The 26,756-nt window shown below is 48.4% G+C and overlaps 1 protein-coding gene across 2 annotated transcripts in view; it reads right to left on the reverse strand.

Moving 5' to 3' along the window:
* abl2 (c-abl oncogene 2, non-receptor tyrosine kinase) overlaps positions 1-26,756 on the reverse strand; it is a 149,245-nt gene that overhangs the window by 46,755 nt on the left and 75,734 nt on the right. For both annotated transcript variants that reach the window (XM_072511273.1, XM_072511274.1), the window contains exon 2: positions 386-556. In XM_072511273.1, coding sequence (XP_072367374.1) covers positions 386-556 — 171 coding nt within the window. The remainder of the gene's footprint in view (positions 1-385; positions 557-26,756) is intronic.

Below are 26,756 nucleotides of genomic sequence, written 5' to 3' on the forward strand. Positions count from 1 at the left end.
TTTGGCGCTGTTAAATTCAGCCCAGCACTTGGTCAGGTCTGCCTGATGTCTTGATACAAGCGGATGGAATGTCCTTCCCACTGACTCTGTAAAACCTACTCTTTTACTGAGCCTTCAGTCAACTGTGCTAATATCTCTTGCATGGTTCAGTACACAGTTTTGTCCAATTCGCTCTTGCAAAGTTCACTGGGATATCTTTGCCACGTTAAAGACACTTCGATTAATCCAAATTGTTATTGATTCACTGATCATTCAGACCAGCTGCAAACCAACATTCACTGATGCATTACTAAGTGTGCACATTCTAGCATTGCGTCAATGTCAAACTCCTTCAACAAGATGTGGTTACTCATGCAGCAGTCAATGCAGAAATGTAGTTGCTTACCTTTAGTAATGCTTAGTGTGTTGTCACCACTCGCAACAAAGTCATAAAGTGCAACAAATAGATTAGGGTCACTTTCGGCAGCTCCTAAGAGGTTCTCCTTTGAGCTCCACCTCACTGCTTCGTTGAGTGTCTGCAAATCAATGTCAGAACCAAATGGACGGTGCAAAACTTCTGTAAGAGAGATTAGAGCATTCATGAGTAAATAAACAAAAACAGAAATTAAAAGTTAATCAAAGCATTTAGTGCAGTGATATCAAAAGAGTAGCATATATTTTGTTAAAATTGGTTAAAAATATTATGTAACATTTTACAAGGTTTTTTTTATGCCCAAATGAATCATATCTGATTAAGAGCCTCAGGCTAATCACACTGCTTTAGAATAAGTATTCTCATTGTGATGCTGTGAACACTGTTGCAGCACGAGTGGATTGTATGGGGAGGTGGGAGTGAAAGAAGAGATGGAGAACTGGAATCTTAAAAACAAAAATATTTGCAAACTCTCAGTCAAGGCACTCACCTGATATTAAAATTTATATAAGATTTACCTATTTCACACTCATTGATGAAATAGCATTCATGATGTTCATGAAAATAGCATTTTCTATCTAATTTACCAACAATAGCAAGATATTTCAGCAAAAAATAAACGTTTCCTAAACTCCAACCAATAAGAGAAAGTGTGTTGGTGATGGTTCTCTGGTACAGAGAGATCCATGCACACTCAATCTGACATACAGCATTAATGTATTGCAGATTCTTTCTTGGGCAGATTGGGAAAAAGAACAGCTGCGATGTTGTGACATACGGGGTTGGGGGATAATCAATCTCCAACAACAGAAGGCAAACTTGACATTAAAATCACTCCGCTTAAAACTCAATATTGCCAACTTCAAAAGATTTAATTCAAACCTACATCTTTATTCTAGCATAAAATAGCTACAAATATCTTCACAGGATTAAATGTGTTTCTGGATCAGTTAAACCTTCAAGATAGCCATGATGGGTTTTCCTTGACTGGTGCTGAAGAATTGAGAACTGTTGATAGTTATTGGGAAAGTTTGAATGTATATTATGGAATATGAAATCCCTCACGTTTTTTCCAGGATACATCATCAGGAATATACCACTTGTTACCAAGAACACAAAAGCAAGTAGCCTCTTTTCAGCCACTTGGAGGAGATCACAGAGATGGGTTACTGGAAGGCATTGAAACACGCAACTATCTGTCTACCTGTTTTCTCTTTGACTGCCAAGAATGTGAAAAGAGACAGGGAAACTGAATTGGAGTTGAACAGCTAGCATTTCAAACAGACGACTCATTTTTAAAAAAAGTCAAAAGCAGAATCTGTCAGCATTTCAGCACACTTGGTGCAACAGTAAAATTAAAATAACAAATGATTAAAACCTTTTGATTCAAGAAGTTACAACGAACTTCATTTTGAAATGTCCAACTCTGTTCAAGATTCAGAAATGTCGATCTATATACAGCAGTTTATCATAACCAAAGCACAGCTCGTGAAAATAATGTTTCATTGCTGTTCACCCGATTATAGAGTCACAGATAATAGAGATTATCAACCCATTTTAGCTTATACACCTGGTCTTGTCCCAATTACAGCAACAGTTATGACAATACCGCAGCAGACATGAAGCAAAACCGACCAATCATATTAACTTTAACATGTACAACATAGCACATGCAGCTTTGCAATGAAAAACAAAGTCGGTCATTAAATACCGAAATGACTGCAATGGATTTCTCCACTTTCTACCCTCCATTCTCCTATTTTTAATTCACCTGTTAATTTAACACTTCAAGTTAAGTGAAAATAAATGTTATTACAACACGCCTGCATTATGGAAAACTGCAATCTTTTTAGCAGGAGCGTAATATTTTACCTTCAACATAGAATTCAGCAGCGAAGGGCAAGGACTCAGAAACATCCTCACTGAAGGAACAGATTAGCCCATGCCTGTCTTCATCAAAACTACTCGAAGGCAGCAGAACTGCTCCAGAGCTCATCTTTGTTGTGTCAATAATTCAGTTGTTTCAAGTTCTAAAAACCCACTTGCATAATTCAGAAGTCAAATTTTAACAACAGATTTGTGGATGCAAGATGCTAAAGAATCCACGGAATGAATGCGTGGGTTGGTTGAACATTATTCACTGGATCAGGAAGTGTTTGCATCACGGGAGAAGATGAACATGTCGCAACTGAATTTTTAAACGCAGATACCTTCCACTTAGCCAAATTACCTAATCACTGAGAACATTCCTCAGTGGACAGTCATAATAAATAATTATGTACTCCAGAAATACATCTTTCCATTATAATGGTCACAAACTACCATTAACAATTCTAACACCATTAACACATTAACAGTTCTGAAGGAGGATCATTTAGATCTGAAGTGTTGACTCTGTCACATAGATGTTACCAGGCCTGTTGGGTTTATCCAGCATTTTCTGTTTTAAACCCTTTCACACATTTGCTTTCTATAAATCACTGTTGCTTTGTTCTCCAACCTTTCTTTTTGTTTCATTTTCAGTAGAGAGCACCATTCATCAGAACAAACACCGAAATAGTAGAAGTACAGTTAGGGTAACACTTGACAGTGATGCTTTCTTTCCTTTTTAAGACACTGATTAACCTGATGTCTATTTTTAGCTCTTTATTTCCTTCTAATTTCCAGCAATTAACTTTTTGACAACCTCCCCACCTTCATAGCTACACTCAACTGTATTTGTGACTTGCACAGAAACGAAACAAATTATGTGGATGTCTTTCCAACTACTTTCATGGAAAAATTCTGTGGCTTGCAACATTTCCTCTAATTATAATAATCTTAAAAAAAATGTAAAGTACCCAATTATTTATTTTCCAATTAAGGGGCAATTTAGCATGACCAATCCACCTAACCTGCACATCTTTGGGCTGTGGGGGCGAAATCTACGCAGACACAGGGAGGATGTGCAAACTCCACACGGACAGTGACCCAGGGCCGGGATTCAAACCAGTGTCCTCAGCGCCGTAGTCCCAGTGCTAACCACTGCGCCACAAATAATACTAATCTTTATTGTCACAAGAAAGCTTACATTAACACTGCAGTGAAGTTACTGTGAAAAGCCCCTCGTCGCCACATTCCGGAGCCTGTTCGGGTACACAGAGGGAGAATTCAGAATGCCCAATTCACCTAACATGTCTTTCGGGACTTGTGGGAGGAAACCGGAGCACCGGGAGGAAACCCACGCAGACACTGGGAGAACGTGCAGACTCCACACAGACAGTGACCCAAGACGGGAATCGAACCTGGGACCCTGGAGCTCTGAAGCAACAGTGCTACCCACTGTGCTACCGTGCTACTCTGACTAGATGGTTCAATTATTTTGAGCTACTAGGGGATTAAAAATTAGTTTGGTCAAAGGAAGTATTCAACTTGGTGTTCCTCATCTTATCCCACAATCGATAAATGCCATGCAAATGTCTTTGCAGTCCCAGACAACCATAGGCTGCTCTTCCCTTTGAGAGCTGACTGATGGTGATTTAACCAGCAGGTCACCCCCACCACAGGCGACGGGCAAGGTTGAGAAAGCGGGCCTTCAGGTCCGGGAATTGAACCTGCGCTGCTGGCATCGCCAAACATCTTGAATCAGATGTTCAGCCAACTGAGCTAACGAACCCCGGATTAAATAATAGTCTGAGGAAATTATTTGTTTGTTGAACAACCCAATGGAAAGGCATTACTCCACAGGACACGCTGCAACACTCAAGTTTACTTCATGTGGGCAGCACGGTGGCGCAGTGGTTAGCATTGCTGCCTCACGGTGCCGAGGTCCCAGGTTCAATCCCGGCTCTGGGTCACTGCCCGTGTGGAGTTTGCATATTCTCCCGTGTTGGTGTGGGTTTCGCCCCCAAAACCCAAAGATGTGCAGGTAGGTGGATTGGCCACGCTAAATTGCCCCTTCATTGGAAAAAATGAATTGGGTACTCTAAATTTACATTAAAAAAAAAAGTTTACTTCATGTACCGCAAGCTCTACCATCAAAGAAACACAAAAGCAATGAAATTGTGGAAACGTCCTCATCTTTAAGTCATACCCAACATTAATTTCTGGTCATTGGGTCAAAATACAGGAAACAGCACTCCAGTGCATTTTTCCCTCAGTACACAACTGAAATGGCTGTATGCATGAGGTACTCCGCTTCCCAAGTGGGACTTAAACCACTATCTTCTGATTCAGGTGAAGGTGCTAATTTTGAACCAAGGCTGACACTAGGTTGATAGGAAGCAGAGTTGGGATAAACGAGTGTTGCTCAGATTTGTGAAGGGTTGATGTGAATGCTGTGTACCCGAGGCCAGCAGTGGAATCAGTTTTGTTCATTATTAGCGATGGGTGGTTTTGATGTGTGCACAAAATTTCCCAGTATAAAAATTAGGGGGTTTGAAATCCACTGAAAAGGAGTGCAAAACACTTTCAGAAGGCAGGTTAGGAGAATGGAAAGAGTGGTAGAAGGAGGTACTGCCTTTCAGGTGAGAGATTAAGCGAAATTTGCTTTCACAGGTCCCACAAATAATTTGAAGAGAGGTTCGCTGAGCACCAGAGTCAAAATGTATCTGGAAACCAACTACTAAAGACAACTAATATGGTTATTTAGCTTATCCCTGTTTGTATTATAACTATGGCTGCAAATCAGAATACTTTATTGGTTTTGAATCAGTTTTGGACATTCTGTGGTATATGATATATATGGTATATGATAGAAGATATATAAATGCAAGTCTTCTCCATCCATGCCATTGCATTCTTTTTTACACCAAACAAATGCATTTTTGGAACAAAAAAACTGCTGTAAACACTCAGGGTGTTACTCAGTAAGAAATGTAATCTATTTTAAGCAAATAAAAGGGTGTGGGTACGAAGAACAAAAAGGGAAGGAATGTAATACAGTGGAATGCACAACAAATTAAATGACAGAAAGTTTCATGATGTAAAGCCAAAGGGAGTGTCAATGAGACAAGAAACAAGTTTGTTCAGATGAGACGTGAATAGCAGCCGCCCAAATGCAACATTAAGGAATTAAGAAATGAACAAAAAAAAATCAAACAAGCAAAAGAAGTAAAACAAAATGGGGACAGATCTAAAATTGTTGGGCTCAATCTTGTGTCAAGAGGGCTACGACATGTCCAGTCAAAAGATGAATTTCTGTTTCTTGAACTAGTGCTGAGCTTCAGTGGAACACTGCAGCAGGAGAAGGGCAAATATTGTCAGTGTGGGAAGGTAGAATTGAAATGACAAGTGACAGGAAGCTAGGGGTCATGCTTGCGGATTGCACAAAGGTGATCGCCCAGTCTGCGTTTGATTTTCCCTATATAGACGAGGCCACATAATGAGCAGTAAATACAGTTATCTAAATTAAAAGCAGTACAAATAAATTGTTTTGCTTCGAAGGAGCGTTTGGGGCCTTGGTTGGTGGGACGGGAGAAGATAAGTGGACAGGTACTGCATTATCTGTATTTGCATAGAAACCCGTCTTAGCAAAGGGAAGGGATGTTGAGATGACCTAGGAGTAGATTGGGGGGGGGGGTTACTGAGGGAAAGGTACCTTTAGACGGTGCGGTGACACAGTGGTTAGCTCTGCTACCCCACAGCACCACGGAACCGGGTTCAATTCCGGCCTAGGGTGACTGTGTGGAGTTCTGACATTCTCCTAGTGTCTGCGTGGGTGCTCCGGGTCCTCCCACAGCCCAAAGATGTGCAGGGTAGATGGATTGGCCATGCTAAAATTTCCCCTTAGTGGTCAGGTCGGGTTGCAGATAGTGGGCCTAGGTGGGGTGCTCTTTCAGAGGGTTGATGCAGACGCGATGGGCCGAGTGGCCTCATTCTGTACCATATGGATTTGATGGAATGTTCAAAGGGAAGGAGAGGGGAAGATGTGGCATTACACTGGAGGTGATGGAAATGGCAGAAGATAATGTGTTGAATACGGAGACTGGAGGGGTAGAAGCTGAGGACAAGGGGACCTTGATTGTGGTTCTGGGAGAGAGGGGAAAAGAGAACACGTGCGTGAAATACAACAGATATGATGAAGTGCTTTGTCAACCATTGCAGGAGCAATCCTTGGTCAAAGAAAAAATTTTCAACATCAGAAGGTTGGATCATCAGAACAGTTGCCATGGAGACAGAGAAACAGGGAGAATATAATTTAGTCCTTGCAAGAGGTGGGGTGTGAGGGAGTGCTCCCTGGATGAAAAAGGAGGTGGAAATTAAGATAAGGAAGAAAAGGTGTGGTTATGACAGGCATCAAATAGAAATACAGTTGAAAACCGACGAATACAGGTGGTTCAGAGGGGAGGTAAAAAATCATATCAGAATCGAAGAGGAATTATGAGAAATGACTGGCAGCCCGACATGAAGGGAAGTCTCAAAGTGTTGGGACTTTGCAAAGAAGGCATATAAATAGTAAAAGGGTGAAGACTCGGGTTGATTGGAAACCTAAAAGGGGATTTACACATGGAGGCAGGGGGCCTGGCTGAGGTATTAAATGAATACTTTGCACCTTTCTTTACTGAGGAGGTAGATGCTACCCAGGACATGGTGACAGCTGAGGAATTCTGTCCTTAGAAGGGGTTCAAAATTGAAGGACATGTTGAATAGGCCGTCAGTACTGAAGGTTAACAAGGCACCAGGACCGGATGAGATGCATTCAAGGAAACTGAAGGAAGTGCAAATGGAAATTGCAGTGGTGCCGGCCATAATCTTCCAGTCTTCTCTAGACTCAGAGAAGGTGCCAGAGGACTGGAAAATTGCAAATATTATGCCCTTGTTTAACAAAAATTATAAGGACAGCCCCAGCAATGACAGGCCAGTCAGTTTCTCAGTGGTGGGCAAGCTATTAGAAACAATTATTTGTGATAGAATTAGCAGTCACATAGAAAAATGTGAGTTGATTAGGATGAGCCAGCATGGGTTTTTGAAGGGAAAATAGTGTTCAATTAACTTGGGAGGGAGGGGGGACAGGCGATAACCTGAGGATTGATGAGGGTAATGCTGTTGATGTGGTGTACATGGACTTTCAGAAGGCATTTGACACAATGCCACATAGCAGACTTGAGAAAAGCTGTAGCTCATAGAATAAAAGGGACAGTAGCAACATGGATATAAAATTGGCTGAAATATAGCAAGGGTCAGTAAGTGGGCCTACAAGCAGTTGGGAGAGACTGGAGTTAGACAGAGTCACAGTGAGTATATTTGGCAATTTGGAGCCAAGTGGGAATTCAGCACAGACGGGAAAGGGGTGCTCTTTTGCTTTCTAACTTTTTCATCTTTAGTAAGGTGAGCAGGCAGGAACCAAAAAGTAGGAATAAAGGGGTCTTTTTCCGATTGGCAGACAGTGACTAATGGGGTACCGCAGATATCTGTGCCAGGATACCAACTGCTCACATTATATATTAATGATTTGGACGAGGGAACTAAATGTAGTATCCCCAAATTTGCGAATGAAAAAAGGTTTTGGGGGGACATGGGAGGGTGAACTGTGAGGAGGATGCAGAGATGCTTCATTGGAATTTGGACAGGCTGAATGAGTGGGCAGATGCAGTATAATGTGGATATGTGAGGTTATCCACTTCGGTAGCAAAAATAGGAAGGCAGATTATTATTTGAATGGGTGTAAATGGAGAGAGGTGGATACTCAGTGAAACCTTGATGTCCTCGTACATAATAATAATCGCTTGTCACAAGTAGGCTTCAATGAAGTTACTGTGAAAAGCCCTAGTCGCCACATTCCGGTGCCTGTTCGGGGAGGCCGGTACGGGAATTGAACCGGCGCTGCTGTCTTGTTCTGCATTACAAGCCAGTTGTTTAGCCCACTGTGCAAAACCAGCCCTGTACATCAGTTGCTTAAAGTAAGTGCACAGGTACAGCAGGCAGTAAAGAATGCATATGGTATGTTGGCCTTCTTAGCGAGAGAATTTGAGTGTGGGAATAGGGATGTTTTACACAATTGAATAGGGCATTGGTGAGGCCATATCTGTAGTGCGCACAGTTTTGTGTCCTTATCTGAGGAAGGATATTGTTGCTATGGAGAGGGTGCAGCGAAAGCTTACCAGGCTGATTTCTGGGATGGCAGGACTGTTATATGATGAGACACTACATCGGTTAGGATTATATTCATTGAAGTTTCGTAAAGTGAGAGGGATCTCATAGAAACTTACAAAATTCAAACAGGACAGGACAGATTCAGAAATAATGTTCCTGATGGTGCGCGAGTCCAAAACTAGGGGTCATAGTCTGAGGATTAGGGCAAATCATTTAGGGCTGAGGAGAGGAGAAATTTCTTCACCCATAGGGTGGCGAATATGTAGAATTCACAACCACAGAAAATCGCCGAGGCGAAAACATTGCGTATTTCAAGAATTAATTAGATATAGCCTTTGGGGTTAAAAGGTTTGGGGGACAGGCGGTGGCAACCGTTCCTAGACTATCTCACAGAGCGCTAGAGGAAGGTCGGTCAGCAGCAGCAGCAACCTGGGGGGGGGGGGGGGGGGGGGAGGAGCTGCCTGGGGGGGGGTGGATGAGCAAGAGATAACATGAAGAGTCGGGGAAACTGACACGGGAGAGAGCCAGTATAAAAAACTATGTAAATATACTATTTTGCCATGTATATATCTTGCTCCGCACTAGTTTCTTTTTTTGGGGGGTTACCGGGGGGGGGGGGGGGGGGGGGGGGGGGGGGGGGTATTGTTTGTAAGGGGGAAAAATTGTGTTAAAAACTTCAATAAATATATTTTAAAAAAAGGTTTGGGGGGTAGGTAGGTGGGTCAAGGTATCTAACTTGATGATCAACCATGATCATATTGAATGGTGGAGCAGGCTTGAGAGGCTGAAGTGCCTACTCCTAGTTCATAAGTTCTAATTTGCCCCACCCTACACACAACACAGACAAACAAACGAGGGGGAAAGTGGGCTGTAAAAGTAAAAGGATCAGAGTCTTGGTTTTAGGTAGACGTCTGAGTCATCCAGCTTTAAAGTGTTAGCTTTGTTCTTTCTCCACAGATACTGTCAGACCTGGTGAGATTGTCCAGCATTTTCATTTTCTATTCTTGCAAGGAGGTTTGCTCGTGCTATTGGTATCGCAGATATATGGTTCAGTGAGGGGCCGGTCTGGCAGCTCAATTCCAGGGAATAGAATCTTTGCATCTATGTTCACAACGGATAAGCACAATGTGGGTATAGAAAACAGGGAGGGGAATATAACAGAACCAGATTTGCATTGAGGGGGAGGTTTTAGCAGACTTAAAAGTCTCCAGGTCCGGAGACTTCCGGTGACGGCGGGCGGCCGCACAATGGAAGGCTCCCGTTCGGGAACGGCATTTTCGGGGCTTTAAGCCCGGTCCCAGGGTCCACGGAGGCGGCAGAAGCAGGGAGAAGGCACGGAGGAGGCACAGTGAAGACACAGGAGGAAAAAAACCCCAAAGAAAAATGTCGCGGGTGAGCAAAAAAACGGCCGGAAAAAAAAAAACAGTTGAAGGTCCGTCGGGGAGTGGAAAGGTCACTGCGGGGTCACCAAAGGAAATGGAGGCTGGAGCACCAGGGAAGGCCGCACTGCTTACGGCTGAAGAAATAACGAAGGTGATGGCTGCGGAATTTGAAAAGCAGTTGGCGCAGATTGCGAAATGCATGGAGACGGTGAGGAAGGAGATGAGGGAGGTTTTGAGTGTGCTGGTGGAGGCGGCGGTTTCCCCGGTGAGGACGGAGGTGGCGAGCGCAGTGGCGGAGGTGCGAGAGGAAGGGGAGGCACTGAAGGAAGTGGAGGAGACATTATTGCAGCACGGTGATCAACTTGCCTCGATGGGGAAGGAGATGCGGAAGGTGATGGACATTAACAAGGATCTGCGAGGAAAAATGGAAGACCTGGAAAACAGATCCAGGCGACAGAATTTGAGGATTGTGGGGCTGCCCGAAGGAGTTGAAGGACCGAAGCCGACTGGGGACTTTGCCGCGATGCTGGCAAAATTATTGGGGGAGGGGGAGGACCCCTCCCGATATGAACTGGATCGGGCTCATCGGTCGTAGAGGCCTATACCAAAGGCGAGTGAGCCGCCAAGGGCAGTGACTCTGTGCTTCCGTAGGTACAGGGTGAAGGAGAAGGTCCTGAGCTGGGCCAAGCAGAAGCGGGTGGTACAGTGGGCTGGAGCTGGTATACGTGTATACCAGGACTTTACAGTGGAGCTGGCAAGGAGGCGGGCTGCCTTCAACCTGGTGAAGAGGGCACTGTACATTTGCAAGGTGCGGTGCGGCATTGTATATCCAGCGAAGCGGAGGGTGACTTACAAGCTCAGGGACTTTTATTTTGGAACGGCGGAAGCAGCGGAGGAGTTTGCGAAAGCAGAAGGACTGTGGCAGAACTGACAAATTGAGGAATGGCCATGTGCCGATGTAACCTCATGACTGTATTTTCTTCTTTTTTGTATCACTGCGCGTTAAAGGAGCCAATGTGGTATATATTTGGACAAGGGAAGGGATAGGACTTTCACTCGAAATGAGGGTTCTTTGGGGTGTAGGTGGATATGCGGGGTTTGTGTGCTAAAAGGGGATCTTTGGGCTTTCCTAGGGCCGGGCAAGTGGGAAAGGGACCCGGCAGGGGCCTCCACGCTGGCCGGTTTAAGCCAGCCAGTGAACGGGAGTGAGGTGGGGGGGAGGGGCTGCGGCCATCGGAGCCTGGCAGAACAGGGTCCGAGTGGTCTAGCCGGGGTGGAAAGTTGGGGGGAAGGAACCGAGGTTGGGAGGAGGAGTTTTACAAGAGGCAATGGACGGGAGGAGCTGGAGACCTGGGGTGGTGGGGGAGCTGTGTAAGATTAAGGGTGACTACGGGTAATCCCTGATTCCTTTTTGTCATTTGTTTATGTAAACATGCGGGTTGAGGTTTGGGGGTTGGTGGGTAGATGGGATCGTTGTTATTATGGGGACTGACATATCTTGCTGATTATTGTTTATTGTTGATGGATGTAAATGTGGGAGAAAATGTGAAAGAGAATAAAAATTTTAAAACAATTTTTTAAATAAAGTCTCCAGGTCCGGGTGAGATGCATCCTAGTGCCTAAGCGGTTGTTTGAGACAAGGAAGGAGATTGCAGGGTCTCTGCTACCAATTTTCAAATCCAAGCCAGTGACAACATCAGTGGTAGGGAAATTATTGGAAAGAATTCGGAGTGACAGAATTAATCTCCACTTGGAGAGGCAAGGATTAATTAAGGGTAGTCAGCGTGGCTGTGCCGGGGCGGGCGCGAGCGTGGCTGTGCCGGGGCGGGCGCGAGCGTGGCTGTGCCGGGGCGGGCGCGAGCGTGGCTGTGCCGGGGCGGGCGCGAGCGTGGCTGTGCCGGGGCGGGCGCGAGCGTGGCTGTGCCGGGGCGGGCGCGAGCGTGGCTGTGCCGGGGCGGGCGCGAGCGTGGCTGTGCCGGGGCGGGCGCGAGCGTGGCTGTGCCGGGGCGGGCGCGAGCGTGGCTGTGCCGGGGCGGGCGCGAGCGTGGCTGTGCCGGGGCGGGCGCGAGCGTGGCTGTGCCGGGGCGGGCGCGAGCGTGGCTGTGCCGGGGCGGGCGCGAGCGTGGCTGTGCCGGGGCGGGCGCGAGCGTGGCTGCGCCGGGGCGGGCGCGAGCGTGGCTGCGCCGGGGCGGGGCGCGAGCGTGGCTGCGCCGGGGGCGGGCGCGAGCGTGGCTGCGCCGGGGCGGGCGCGAGCGTGGCTGCGCCGGGGCGGGCGCGAGCGTGGCTGCGCCGGGGCGGGCGCGAGCGTGGCTGCGCCGGGGCGGGCGCGAGCGTGGCTGCGCCGGGGCGGGCGCGAGCGTGGCTGCGCCGGGGCGGGCGCGAGCGTGGCTGCGCCGGGGCGGGCGCGAGCGTGGCTGCGCCGGGGCGGGCGCGAGCGTGGCTGCGCCGGGGCGGGCGCGAGCGTGGCTGCGCCGGGGCGGGCGCGAGCGTGGCTGCGCCGGGGCGGGCGCGAGCGTGGCTGCGCCGGGGCGGGCGCGAGCGTGGCTGCGCCGGGGCGGGGCGCGAGCGTGGCTGCGCCGGGGCGGGCGCGAGCGTGGCTGCGCCGGGGCGGGCGCGAGCGTGGCTGCGCCGGGGCGGGCGCGAGCGTGGCTGCGCCGGGGCGGGCGCGAGCGTGGCTGTGCCGGGGCGGGCGCGAGCGTGGCTGTGCCGGGGCGGGCGCGAGCGTGGCTGTGCCGGGGCGGGCGCGAGCGTGGCTGTGCCGGGGCGGGCGCGAGCGTGGCTGTGCCGGGGCGGGCGCGAGCGTGGCTGTGCCGGGGCGGGCGCGAGCGTGGCTGTGCCGGGGCGGGCGCGAGCGTGGCTGTGCCGGGGCGGGCGCGAGCGTGGCTGTGCCGGGGCGGGCGCGAGCGTGGCTGTGCCGGGGCGGGCGCGAGCGTGGCTGTGCCGGGGCGGGGCGCGAGCGCGGCTGTGCCGGGGCGGGCGCGAGCGCGGCTGTGCCGGGGCGGGCGCGAGCGCGGCTGTGCCGGGGCGGGCGCGAGCGCGGCTGTGCCGGGGCGGGGCGCGAGCGCGGCTGTGCCGGGGCGGGCGCGAGCGCGGCTGTGCCGGGGCGGGCGCGAGCGCGGCTGTGCCGGGGCGGGCGCGAGCGCGGCTGTGCCGGGGCGGGCGCGAGCGCGGCTGTGCCGGGGCGGGCGCGAGCGCGGCTGTGCCGGGGCGGGCGCGAGCGCGGCTGTGCCGGGGCGGGCGCGAGCGCGGCTGTGCCGGGGCGGGCGCGAGCGCGGCTGTGCCGGGGCGGGGCGCGAGCGCGGCTGTGCCGGGGCGGGCGCGAGCGCGGCTGTGCCGGGGCGGGCGCGAGCGCGGCTGTGCCGGGGCGGGCGCGGCTTTGCCGGGGCGGGCGCGAGCGCGGCTTTGCCGGGGCGGGCACGAGCGCGGCTTTGCCGGGGCGGGCACGAGCGCGGCTTTGCCGGGGCGGGCACGAGCGCGGCTTTGCCGGGGCGGGCACGAGCGCGGCTTTGCCGGGGCGGGCACGAGCGCGGCTTGTTTTGGGACTAAGTGCCATTTGATGGATGGTGTTGTTGACCTTCAGTTGGCTCAGTTAGGTTTTGTGGAAAGTCTGTACAGAAGATATTTTCTATTTTAGCTGCCCGTGTTTTAGCTGTAATAGATGCTCTCCAGAGGTGCAGCGGGTTCTGGAACATATTTGCATTGATTCCACTTGGGACAAGAAGAATTATCAGTGTGGATCAAATTGACCACAATTATTCACTCTTTAAAGATGCCTTTGTTGCTTTGAAGCCAGCTGCTCAGGGATTGCTGATGAGTTCGCTCTTTTAGTTTTGTTTAGGCTGAATTGCTGAAGCCATTTAACAAACCTGCCACTCCACACCTGAAACTTTTCTGCCCAGTTTTTCCAGAGTGATAGAATTGATGCCCAATTCATATCAACTTTTGCAATATTTGAACACCTGCATCAAATTTTAAGAAACTCCTGCATGTCTCAAGATATTTCAAGTTTTGACATCACCAAATGCCTGTTTTGGTTTCCACTGGAATAATATTAATTAGCACTTCATCTTGTATTTGTCTTTTAGATGAGATGTTAACTGAACAGATGAATATAAAACAACACATTGTTATGATACCCTGGGCTCGTGCATGATCAATTGCAGCCCCACTTGACCCAGATATAATTTTTAGAAAAATACCAAAGTCTTTGGCCCTTGACTGTGCAATAATTACAGTCACCAGGTTTGCAAATGTAAACACAATTACTGTTTATTTATAACAAGAACATAAAATAAGCAGTAAATACAACTGATTGACTATCTAATTCCTATTTCCCCACTTCAATGTTCCCAGCACCATACATACATACGGCAGACAGAGGGAAGAAAGGGGAAAAAAATCCGAAGTAAAAATAAAAATAAAATCTTTGTATCAGATGGTGGTTTCCAGCACCTTGTGTCTCTTCAAACTTTGCTTTCAGTTTGTGGTTCTATTGTAGGTTCATTTAGGTCTCTGTAGTTTCAGAAATATAACACTCACAGGCCTTTCTGGAGAGAGAGAGAGAAGTTTCTTGTTTTTCAAAAAAATATATTTTATTAAGCCATTTATCCAAGCAACAAACAAACAAGGGCAAGAACCAACTGGCACAAAATAATAAATAATCAGCACCTGCACCCCCGCTCCCCTCCTGCCTTCCATTTTAACCCCCTTATCTTCCTGCTCTGCTGACACCTCAATCCTCCTTAAATAAGTCGATGACAGCTTCCACCTCCCGGCGCACCCATCAACCGACCCTCTCAAGGCAAACTTAATCAGGAATTTCGCCAGGTCGCTCACCCGCACCCCCAATGTTGGTGGTTCCAAGTCTCTCCACCCAAACAAAATCCGCCTCCGGGTATAGATAGATAAGTCTATCTATACCCGGAGGTAGATAAGTCCGCAGGGCCTGATGGGATCTACCCCAGAATACTGAAGGAGGCTGGAGAGGAAATTGCTGAGGCCTTGACAGAAATCTTTGGATCCTCACTGTCTTCAGGGGATGTCCCGGAGGACTGGAGAATAGCCAATGTTGTTCCTCTGTTTAAGAAGGGTAGCAAGGATAATCCCGGGAACTACAGGCCGGTGAGCCTTACTTCAGTGGTAGGGAAATTACTGGAGAGAATTCTTCGAGACAGGATCTACTCCCATTTGGAAGCAAATGGACGTATTAGTGAGAGGCAGCACGGTTTTGTGAAGGGGAGGTCGTGTCTCACTAACTTGATAGAGTTTTTCGAGGAGGTCACTAAGATGATTGATGCAGGTAGGGCAGTGGATGTTGTCTATATGGACTTCAGTAAGGCCTTTGACAAGGTCCCTCATGGTAGACTAGTACAAAAGGTGAAGTCACACGGGATCAGGGGCGAGCTGGCAAGGTGGATACAGAACTGGCTAGGTCATAGAAGGCAGAGAGTAGCAATGGAAGGATGCTTTTCTAATTGGAGGGCTGTGACCAGTGGTGTTCCACAGGGATCAGTGCTGGGACCTTTGCTCTTTGTAGTATATATAAATGATTTGGAGGAAAATGTAACTGGTCTGATTAGTAAGTTTGCAGACGACACAAAGGTTGGTGGAATTGCGGATAGCGATGAGGACTGTCGGAGGATACAGCAGGATTTAGATTGTTTGGAGACTTGGTCGGAGAGATGGCAGATGGAGTTTAATCCGGACAAATGTGAGGTAATGCATTTTGGAAGGTCTAATGCAGGTAGGGGATATACAGTGAATGGTAGAACCCTCAAGAGTATTGAAAGTCAAAGAGATCTAGGAGTACAGGTCCACAGGTCATTGAAAGGGGCAACACAGGTGGAGAAGGTAGTCAAGAAGGCATACGGCATGCTTGCCTTCATTGGCCAGAGCATTGAGTATAAGAATTGGCAAGTCATGTTGCAGCTGTATAGAACCTTAGTTAGGCCACACTTGGGAGTATAGTGTTCAATTCTGGTCGCCACACTACCAGAAGGATGTGGAGGCTTTAGAGAGGGTGCAGAAGAGATTTACCAGGTTGTTGCCAAGAGGAGAGGTTGAATAAATTTGGTTTGTTCTCACTGGAACGAAGGAGGTTGAGATGCGACCTGATAGATATCTACCAAATTATGAGGGGCATAGACAGGGTGGATAGTCAGAGACTTTTTCCCAGGGTAAAGGGGTCAATTACTAGGGGGCATAGGTTTAAGGTGCGAGGGGCAAGGTTTAGAGTAGATGTACGAGGCAGGTTTTTTACGCAGAGGGTAGTGGGTGCCTGGAACTCGCTGCCGGAGGAGGTGGTGGAAGCAGGGACGATAGTGACATTTAAGGGGCATCTTGACAAATACATGAATAGGATGGGAGTAGAGGGATATGGACCCAGGAAGTGTAGAAGATTGTAGTTTAGTCGGGCAGCATGGTCGGCACGGGCTTGGAGGGCCGAAGGGCCTGTTCCTGTGCTGTACATTTCTTTGTTCTTTGTATCAGGGTGGCAAAGACCAAAACATTGGCCTGTTTCGCCCCCTGGATTCCCGGGTCTTCACTACCCCTGGGCTCGGAACCACCTTCACCCTCAACACCTCAGGCATTATATCCGCGAAACCCTGCCAGAACCCCTTCAGTTTCTGATATGCCCAGAACATGTGGACATGGTTTGCAGGCATCCCCGCGCATCGCCCACACCGATCCTCTACTCCCACAAAGAACTTACTCATCTTAGCCACAGTCATATGCGCCCTGTGAACTACTTTGAACTGGATACAACATACTTGCACACAACGAGGATGCATTCACCCTCCTCAGGGCCTCCTCCCATATCCTAGTCTCCAACTTCACCCCCAGCTCCTCCTCCCATTGTTTAACTTGTCCTATTGGGACTCCGTCCCAGTCCATCAGCTCCTTATAAATCTCGGACACCTTTCCCATACCTACTTCCTCCCTCGACAGCACCTTATCCTGCAACCCCAAGGACGGTAACCCGGGAAAGGACGGCACCTGCCTCCTCACAAAGTCCCGGGCCTGTAATTATCTAAACCCATTCACACTGGGTAACTCCTATTCCTCCTTCACAACCTCTAAACTTGCAAATCTGCCCCGACAAAAAGTCCCGAAACCATTCAATCCATGCCTGCTGCCACCCCCGAAACCTCGCATCCAGTCCCTCCTGTGCAAACCTGTGGTCGTCACAAATCGGTGCCCATACTGAGGTACCTTCCAGCCTCAGATGCTGCTGCCACTGCCTCCTTACGCTCAAGTCTGACACCACCATTGGGCTCGTGGAATACCCGAATACCTGGCCGGCGAGAATGGCAGAGGCGCTGTCAACAACGTCCCTCAACCCATTCCCTGCAAGAGGCTGCCTCCATCTGTCCACACGCCGACTCCTCCCCCACTGCCCACTTCCTCACCAGAGCGAAGTTGGCAGCCCAGTAAAAATTCATTACATTTGGCAATGACAGCCCCCCCGCAAACAGCCCCTTCTTGACCTGTGGGGGAAACCCCACCCATACAAACAGTGTTGACCTTCTTAAATAATGATTTTGGAATGAAGATCAGGAGGTTCTGATACACAAACAGGAGCCTTCGCAGCACCGTCATTATCTGCACCCGCCCCGCCAACGACAATGGCAACACATCCCACCTCTTCAAATCCCCCTTCATCTGCTCCACCTACCAAGCCAGATTCAGCTTATGCAGCTGTATATTTCCCCACGCCACCTGGTTGCCCAAGTACCTGAAACTCACCCCCACCACCTTTGACCGGTAAATCTCCCAACCTCCTCTCCATTTTTAAAAACATAAATAAGGGGCAATTTAGCGTGGCCAATCCACATACCCTGCACATCTTTGGTTTGTGGTGGTGAGACCCACGCTGGCACAGGGAGAATGTGCAAACTTGACACGGACAGTGATCCGGAGCTGGGATTGAACTCAGGTTCTCAGCGGCGTGAGGCAGCAGTGCTAACCACTTCACCACCGTGCAACCCTCCCCAACCTCCTCTCCTGCCCGCTGGCCTCAATAGGGAGGATCGTTATCTTTCTTCAGCATCAGGGAAATAGATGCCTGCAAATAGATGCCTGCATAGTGTGTGTGTGTGTGTGTGTGTGTGTGTGTGTGTGGGGGGGGGGGGGGGGGGGGGGAGAAAGAGAGAAAGAGAGAGAGAGAGAGAGAGAGAGAGATGAGAGGTAGGGGAGCACTACTCCTTTCCCAAGCCTCATTATACCCAAGTCCCCACTGGACTTCTTATAAATCTCCACAAGTAAGCCATCCAGGCTCGGGGTCTTCCCTGCCTGCATCACCCCCATACTTTCCATCACTTCCACCAACCCAATGGGGCCCCCCCAGCCCCTCCATCAGGTCCTCCTCCACCATGGGAAACTCCAAGCTGTCCAAAAATTCCCGCAATCCCTCCTCCTCCGCCCCCCCACTCCCCCGCCACCGGCAGGGGGCTCTGACTCATATAGCTTCCTATAAAACTCCGCGAATACCCCATTGACCCCCACCGGGTCTAGTACCATCCTTCCAAATCATCCTTCACTCTTCCAATTTCCCTTGCTGCCTCCTGTTTCCCAAGTTGGTGGGCCAGCATCCTACTCGCCTTCTCTCTGTACTCATATGCTGCCTCGCCGCAACTGCCCTCCCCGTGGACACCAGTCTCGTTCAACAACCCTGCTTCCGGGTCCTCTGAGTATCTCTTGTCCACCCTCAAAATCACATCAATCAGTCTAGCCATCTCTGCTCGTTTCTCCTTTTCAGTGTGCCCGGATCAAAATAAACTCGCCCCTAACCACTGCCTTGAGCGTCTCTCACAGCATAGCGGCTGCAACGTCCCCGTACCGTTAAGTTCCACGTACCCCAGGATGGCAGCCCTCGGCCACTCAAACCTTCTCATCTACTAACAACCTCACATCCAGCCTCCCTCCCCAGTCCACTCGCAAATCCACAATCGCAAATGGGCGTGATCTGGAACCACAATCGTGGTCTGGAACTCGCGCCCGCGCACCCCCCCCCCCCCAAATCTGCCACAATGTTCCCCACCTCGAAAGCCACCCGCTTGTTTACCAACATCGCCATCCCCCTCGTCTTCATATCCAATCCTTAATATAAGACCTGCCCTATCCATGCCTTCGATCCCCGATCTTTAAATATGTCTCTTGTAATAAAACAAAGCCATGTCCGCCTTCAAACTCCTCAGGTGCACAAATGCATGTGACCGTTTGACCAGCCTTTCAGCCCTCTCGCATTCCATGTGACCAGCCTTGTTTTGGGGCACCCCCCCCCCCCCCCCCCCCTCCCTTTCCAGTGCCAATCAACCATGTCCCTTTTTAGGCCAGCCCCCAGCCCGTGTCACGCGACCGTCCAGCCCACCCTCGGACGCCCACCGCCATCACTCCCTTTCTTGCTGCGCCACAGCAGCCACATCTTTTGACAGCAGCACCCCCCGCCACCCCCCCCCCCCCCCAAACAAAACAACCACCCCATCCCCTTCCCCTGCACCAACCACCCCCCACTGTGCTCTCGTTAACTAGCTCGCCCAGCTAGCCTGGCAGCCACTGCGCCACCTACCCCCTGCTCGCACTCCCTCATGAAACAAAAGATAAAGAAACAGAAAAAAGGTGCACTCACCCTTGTTGCTCTCCAAGCATCCCATCACCAAACCCAACAAAACATCTCAAAGGAGAAACGTTCTCCAACAAACCTCAAAAGCGAAGAGACAAAAACAAACACCTGCTCACACCTCCTCCAAAATTCAGTGTCCTCCTTCTCCTGCCAGTCTATTATCTCTCAGAAATTCCATCATCTCCTCTGCCAGGGTCAGGTACAACATGCCAAACATCACCATTCTTAAAGGGGGAAGCCTTAACACTGTTAACCCTGGCCCTCCTCTTCGCCAGGCCTGCGCCCAGGCCCTGATACACCCGCAGCTCCTTCCCTTCCCAGATGCACCTCCTCATCTGCCTCGCCCATCTCAAAATCTTTTCCTTGTCCATCACCCTCGGATGCTCGCTCACCTGCAGCTTCCTCATCAGCGCTCTGTATGCTTGGTAAACCCCAGAGGCCAGTCAAAGACCCCCTCCTCCATCAATTCTTCCAGCATCTTGGCCACATGCGTGCCGGCATCCGCTCCCTCGATCCCCACGGTTCGCAGGTTATGAATCCTGGAGCGACTCCCCATGTCCTCCACCTTCCCCTTCAATCGCTTTTGGGTCTCCCCCATCACACTCATCTCGGCCACCAACAGGGCAACCTGCTCCTCGTGCTCCCCCATGGTCTCCTCCACTCTCCAAATCCTGGGACTCCAGCCTCTGCTTCGCACGGTCAATTCCCACTTTCAACGGCTCGACTGCCCTGGCTAGGACCTCCTGGACTTCCCTCCTCTGCTGGCAGAACTTCTCATTCAAGAAGTTCACCAGTTTTTCCATCGGCCACTGGACGGGCAAAACAGGCCCTTTACCCTCCGCCATCTTGACCTGTGGCACACAAAGATTCTCCTGCTCCAGCTGCTCCCTTCTTTTCGACCCACTTCTGGTCCGCGGATCCATCCACACGAGTGGAGCCTCACTTTCTCGCAATCACTCCTGCACCCTTTTTTATTAAAACTTCCACCCTACGAATGGGGAAAGTTCCAAAAAATCTGCCTCGAACGGGAGCTGCCAAATGTCGACCACGCACTCCAAGGCCGCCACTAGAAGTCACCAAGGTTCTTATTTTTGTTTGAAGCTTGTAATGGTTTTCCAGTAGATTCATTGATTCGGGTTCTATGCAGCCCCAGAAAAGCAGCAGTTCTAGATAAAATATGGAGAGAGACTAGACTCTTTTTCCTGTGCTGCCCAAAATCAAACTGAAACCATTGGGACTCTGAAAATCATTCCACTGGGATAGGAACCTGTTACCAGGCAGAGTACGGCCTATCAATCAAACCAAGTTCTACACCATCTCTCTCTCTCTGGTGTCGACAAGTCTGAAGCACCTGTTTAAACCAGCAGTGACTAGCATAGTGTATTTTCTGAAATCTGCTGCTTGACTTAAAAATGCATGTTCATTAATCATCCATGGATCAACAATATTACCGGCAAAATAAAAGGGGAAATAAGGGATAAACAGGATGGACCCTTACAATTTGAAAAGCAAAGAATTCCCTCCAATATTCTCTTTAAACATTTGTTGCCTAGAGCCCATTTTTTCATTGCATGGTCCTTTTTAAACTTTTTGGACAACTACATGTTATTTCTCTCAGAACAAGGCCTGTTTGGTACCCTTCAGGTTACTGCACAGCTTAGCAGGAACATTGGTTCCACCACTAGCCTCCGCACATGACTTCCTTGATTAGTACCACCAAAATAGAGTACCTGGTCATTCATCTTTCCCCATCTCCTCTGTCTTTCGCCCACTTCCCTCATCTCGCTCTTCAAAATAAAACCATCAAGAATGCAGGGACAAGTTTAGCTTCATACGGAGTTAACTGAAACTTACAGTAGTGGTGATGCAATTAGACTCCGCACCCAGACCTGGTGGAATACTGTGGGACCGTTAAAGCTTTCAGAATGGTTACTTTCATTATTAAGGCTCTTAGTTTATTCCTCTGCTCATTCTGAAATCTTTAAGTACACAAGAAAATGTTGAGCAGTGTGTTAGATTAGATTTCAGATTTTACTCATCAGTTGTTTAACCTGTCACAGCTGTTCGAAGAAAGCAACAAGCATACTTAATTGAGCAAATGTGCATTTAATGGCAACCATGAATGAAACATAGAATTGTAGAGTAAAACAGCACAGAAGGAAATCCTTCTGAAGGGTATCCGTCAGATCGTCAGGGCTGAGCCAGCTCTTTGTGTACTTTTTCAAGTGCAATTTAAAAAAATAAATTTAGAGTACCCAATTATTTTTTTTCACAATTAAGGGACAATTTAGCACGGCCAATCCACCTATCCTGCACATCTTTGGGTTGTGGGGGTGAAACCCACGCAGACACGGGAAGAATGTGCAAACTTCACACGGACAATGACCCAGGGCCGGGATTTGAACCCGGGTCCTCAGCACCGTAGGCAGCAATGCTAACCACTGTGCCACGTGCCGCCCTTCAAGTACAATTTAATTGCTCTCACTCCCTTACTCTTTCCACATATCGCTGCAATTCTTTTACCTCCAAGTACTTATCCAAATCCTTTTGGAAGGTTATTATTAGATCTGTGTCCACAGACCTACCGGACCAGGTAGTGCATTCCAAATCTAGATTATTCATTGGGTAACAAAGGTTTTCTCTCATGTCATTTTTAGTTATTTTCCCAATCACTTTGAATCTATTCCCTCTGGTTATCACCTTCCAGCCATTTTAAACAGTTTACGTGTATTTATTCTAAGTAAATCCTCTACCAAATCACCTCTTGGCTTCCTCTACTAGATGGAAACAAGCATGCATCTTGAAATCAAAATAGAAAATGCTGGAAATATTCAGCACGCCTGGCAGCATCTGTAGCGAGAGAAACAGACTGAATGTTGCAGGTCAATCACTATTCATCAGGATCAGCGTCCTTTGAAATAACCACCTCTGGCTCAAGGACTTGAGAGGGTGTCAAAATAATGTTACTAGTCGCCGTATGTCGGCTGAAAGCTGCCTGCCCTTAATAAACCCAGTCTGCTCCTCTCATATCACCCCTGGAAGGCAGGGCACCAAGCGTATTGCCACAACCTTTGCCAATAGCGAGTGCGTTCAATACTGAAATAAGGCGATGCAGCCCACACTGACAAATCCTTATCCGTCTTCATAATCGAGGTTGTTGACGCCTGCGCCAGTGCAGTGCGCAACACCCCCCTCCCGCAATACTGACCTTTCCCGGGACAGAGACCAACCAGCTACAGGAGTCCTTCGTCTGCATTAACTCCCGGGAGGCAGTCTGCCACCTCAGCTGGTGGTCTTCTCCCCATATTCATAAAATGCCCCCTCGAGCGTCGCAGCTGGTGCACCACCGAGCAGCCCGACTCCATCTGTTATTTTGTCCTGCTCGCCAACAACTCATGTGTCGGGGAATGCGGACACTGCCGGTCCACCTCAAGGATGGAATCCACCAACCTCTGCCTCTCCACTCTTTCATTCTTCTATTTATGTGCCAAATTGGAGATCATCTCCCCCCTAATCAAATAATGTATTTTGAAGAACAGTGTGAATAGGTGAAGGAAATGCAGCAGGCACTCAATGAACAAACAGGAGACTTGTTACAAAAGTGCTGTGCAAAATGTGTTGCAATAGGTATTGTACCCCTTATATTTGTCTCTCCCATCCCCCCTTAGTTTACCTTGTTCCCTCTCCCCCATAGTTTCTCTTGTCTATCCATGTTCTTCCGAACAAAATGCATCACTGAATGCTTCTCCGCATTGAACTTCATAAGCCACCTACCTGCCCACTCCACCAACATATCTATGGCCTCTTGAAGTTCTGTACTCTTCTTCACAGTTTACAATACTTCCAGGTTTTGTATCATCCGCAAACGTTGAAATTGCACACCAAGACCTAGATCATTAATATATACCAAGAAAACCCAGGGTCCCAATACCGACCCCTGGGAGAATACCACTACACATCTTCCACCAGCCTGAAAAATATCCATTAACCATTACACTTTGCTTCCTATTATACAGCCAATTTGTATCCACACTGCTGCTTCCCCGTTTATTCCATACGCTATAATTTTTCTCAAGTCGGATGCATGGCATAGTATCGAATGCCTTCTGCAAGTCAATGTACGCCATATCAACATTGCCCTCATCGACCTTTTCTGTTAACTCTTCAAATCAAAACTCCAGCAAGTTAGTAAAACACTATTACTCCTTTAGAAATCCATGCTGGAGGGCAGCACGGTGGCGCAGTGTGTTAGCCCTGCTGCCTCACGGCGCCGAGGTCCCAGGTTCGATCCCGGATCTGGGTCACCGTCTGTGTGGAGTTTGCACATTCTCCCCGTGTTTGCGTGGGTTTCGCCCCCACAACCCAAAGATGTGCAAGGTAGGTGGATTGAACACGCTAAATTGCCCCTTAATTGGAGAAAAATGGATTGGGTACACAAAATTTATTTTAAAAAAAGAAAAAAAAAAAGAAATCCAGGCTGGGGCAGCACGGTGGCGCAGTGGGTTAGCCCTGTTGCCTCATGGCGCCGAGGTCCCAGGTTCGATCCCGGCTCTAGGTCACTGCCTGTGTGGAGTTTGCACATTCTCCCAGTGTTTGCGTGGGTTGCCCCTCCACAACTCAAAGATGTGCAGGTTAGGTGGATTGGCCACGCTAAATTGCCCCATAATTGGTAAAAATGAATTGGGTACTCCAGATTTACTTTTAAAAAAGGAAAACCATGCTGGCTGGCTCTTCCTTTTTTAAAAAAAAAAGATTTTAAAGTACCCAAATCTTTTTTTTTCCCCAATTAAGGGGCAATTTAGTGTGGCCAATCCACCTACCCTGCACATCTTTGGGTTGTGCGCATGAAACCCACACAGACACGGGAGAATGTGCAAACTCCACATGGACAGTGACCGGGGACTGGGATCGAACCTGGGTCCTCGGCGCCGTAAGGCAGCAGTGCTAATCACTGCGCCACCATGCCGTCCTATGCTGGCTCTTTCTAATCAATTCACATTTTTCCATGTGACGACTAATTCCACTCCGAATAATTGTTTCTGGAAGCTTGTTCATCACAGATATTAAATTGACTGGTCTGTAATTGCTGGCGCTCCCCTTACAACTTTTTTGAACAAGGACATACATGTGTGCAAGTGAAACAACTATCAAACCTCATCCTGTGTAAGTGATTCTACAGCAATGTACAAATTCTGCACATCATACCTTAGTTCGGATCGTACCTCACTCAAACCAGAAGGCAACTGGTCCCACAAGATTGTTTAAATTGCTATGAGGCTACCTGCTATGCACTTTAAGAAAATGAATTAAATAGCTGATGCTGCAAAGTCTAACCTGAAGCAGAACTCACAGACCGGAGGGACTCCATTACTGTTGCTTACTGTCTCTACAGGTGGCCAAGGAGAGTTAAAACACTGCAGACCAGACATCGTCAAGACAAGATCCCTGAAATGTCTTGCCAAGCTACATTATTAGATGAGAGGGATGGCCAGACCACTGACAGCAAAGTGAGCAGATATTCAGCATGGTGACCATAAAAGCATGTATTGGCATGATGGTGCCACAGAAGCCTTTGCCACTCTTGAGATTGTATGCGCTCAGATGTAGGGTCAAAATAATTTATGTGCAAAAATGGATACAGGTGCAGGTCTAACCACCTAAACACAATGTATGTACACCAAACCTATTGTGTAGAATGACACACAGATTCCATCCCTGGGATCCATTACAAAAGCTCACACTGGTTACCCCAGATGTTTTATGTTGTGAAAAGCATGGGTCGAATGATTGTAGGTCTACTGGCGTGCAGTGACTTGTCCTTGGTCACCACAGCATCAGGAAATTGGCAAAGATCACAGACTACAAGGAGCATCACTGGAAACCGTGCTAACAATGGAACGAGATCACCTAACTCTGCAATGCAGATCATCAGTTAACAGGCTATGTGGCACAATTTGAACCGAATACAAATACCTTTTTCTTTTTTTCTGTAAATTTAGAGTACCCAATTATTTTTTTCCAATTAAGGGGCAATTTGGCATGGTCAATCCACCTAGCCTGCACATCTTTGGATTGTGGGGGCGAAACCCACACAAACACGGGGAGAATATGCAAACTCCCCACAGACAGTGACCCAGAGCCGGGATCGAACCTGGGACCTCGGCGATGTGAGGCAGCAGGGCTAACCACTGTGCCACCGTGCTGCCCTCTAAATACCTTTTCTGAACATGTACAATTCATTGCACTGCAGAACCAAACACTGAATTGCTATTCAGCAGACAAGTGCAGCTATGCGTCCCAGTTATCACTCACTGATACTCCCAGCAGTACGTAACACTGTTCTGGACCAGGATTTCGAGAACCCCAAAGTGTATCATGGAGTTCACCTGACCCACAACTTTTAATAGATTGTGGTATGGGGAGCACAAGGCCCATTCTACAGGTGTGGTACAGCAGAAATGGAAAAGTATTTTTTAAAGCAAAATAATGTTCATTCTATAAACTCAAGTTAACCTTTTTAAAACATGCAGTGAACATCTTAGCAACCATTAATTCAAATACAACCCCCAAAGAATACAACACTAAGTAATGCTTAATAACTTCCCAAACAACATCCAGAAGACAAAAGAAACACCTTTTAACAGAAGCACATGATGCTTGCATTCACTACTGAGAACATTTATAATTCTGAATTCACCAAATGATCAAGAGATAGTTTTTTGATGGCAGAGAGAACAGCAGTACACCTGTTTGGTCTGGCTTCAGCTCCAACACTGAAAACGAAACTAAAACACACCCTGCAGCAAACAGCCAAAACGAAAGTAAAAAGCTGACAGACAGCCCAGCTCCACCCACACTCTGTCATCACTGTAAACACCCATTTCTTAAAGGTACTCTCACATGACAACACATTGATTGAAAAACAGGACAAGGTGAAAGATTCCCATGACCAGCATATGAATTACAAACTACCCAATATGAACATCAGACAGAAAGTTTGAGTACAAGACCCAAATGACGTCATATGGAATCTACAAGAAATCGTCCGCATGCACCCAGAACCAAGATCGTATCAAGTAGGAACACCTCATATGATAGCACGAAGAAACAGATGCCAAATCATGCCACAATTGGAAGCACCGAGTAATCCTTTTTTGTTAAATTTAGAGTACCCAATTCATCTTTTCCAATTAAGGGACAATTTAGTGTGGCCAATCCACCTACCCTTCACATCTTTGGACTGTGGGGGTGAAACCCACGGCAACAT

Source organism: Scyliorhinus torazame, chromosome 7 (genome assembly GCF_047496885.1).
Source record: "Scyliorhinus torazame isolate Kashiwa2021f chromosome 7, sScyTor2.1, whole genome shotgun sequence".
Taxonomy (NCBI): Eukaryota; Metazoa; Chordata; class Chondrichthyes; order Carcharhiniformes; family Scyliorhinidae; genus Scyliorhinus; species Scyliorhinus torazame.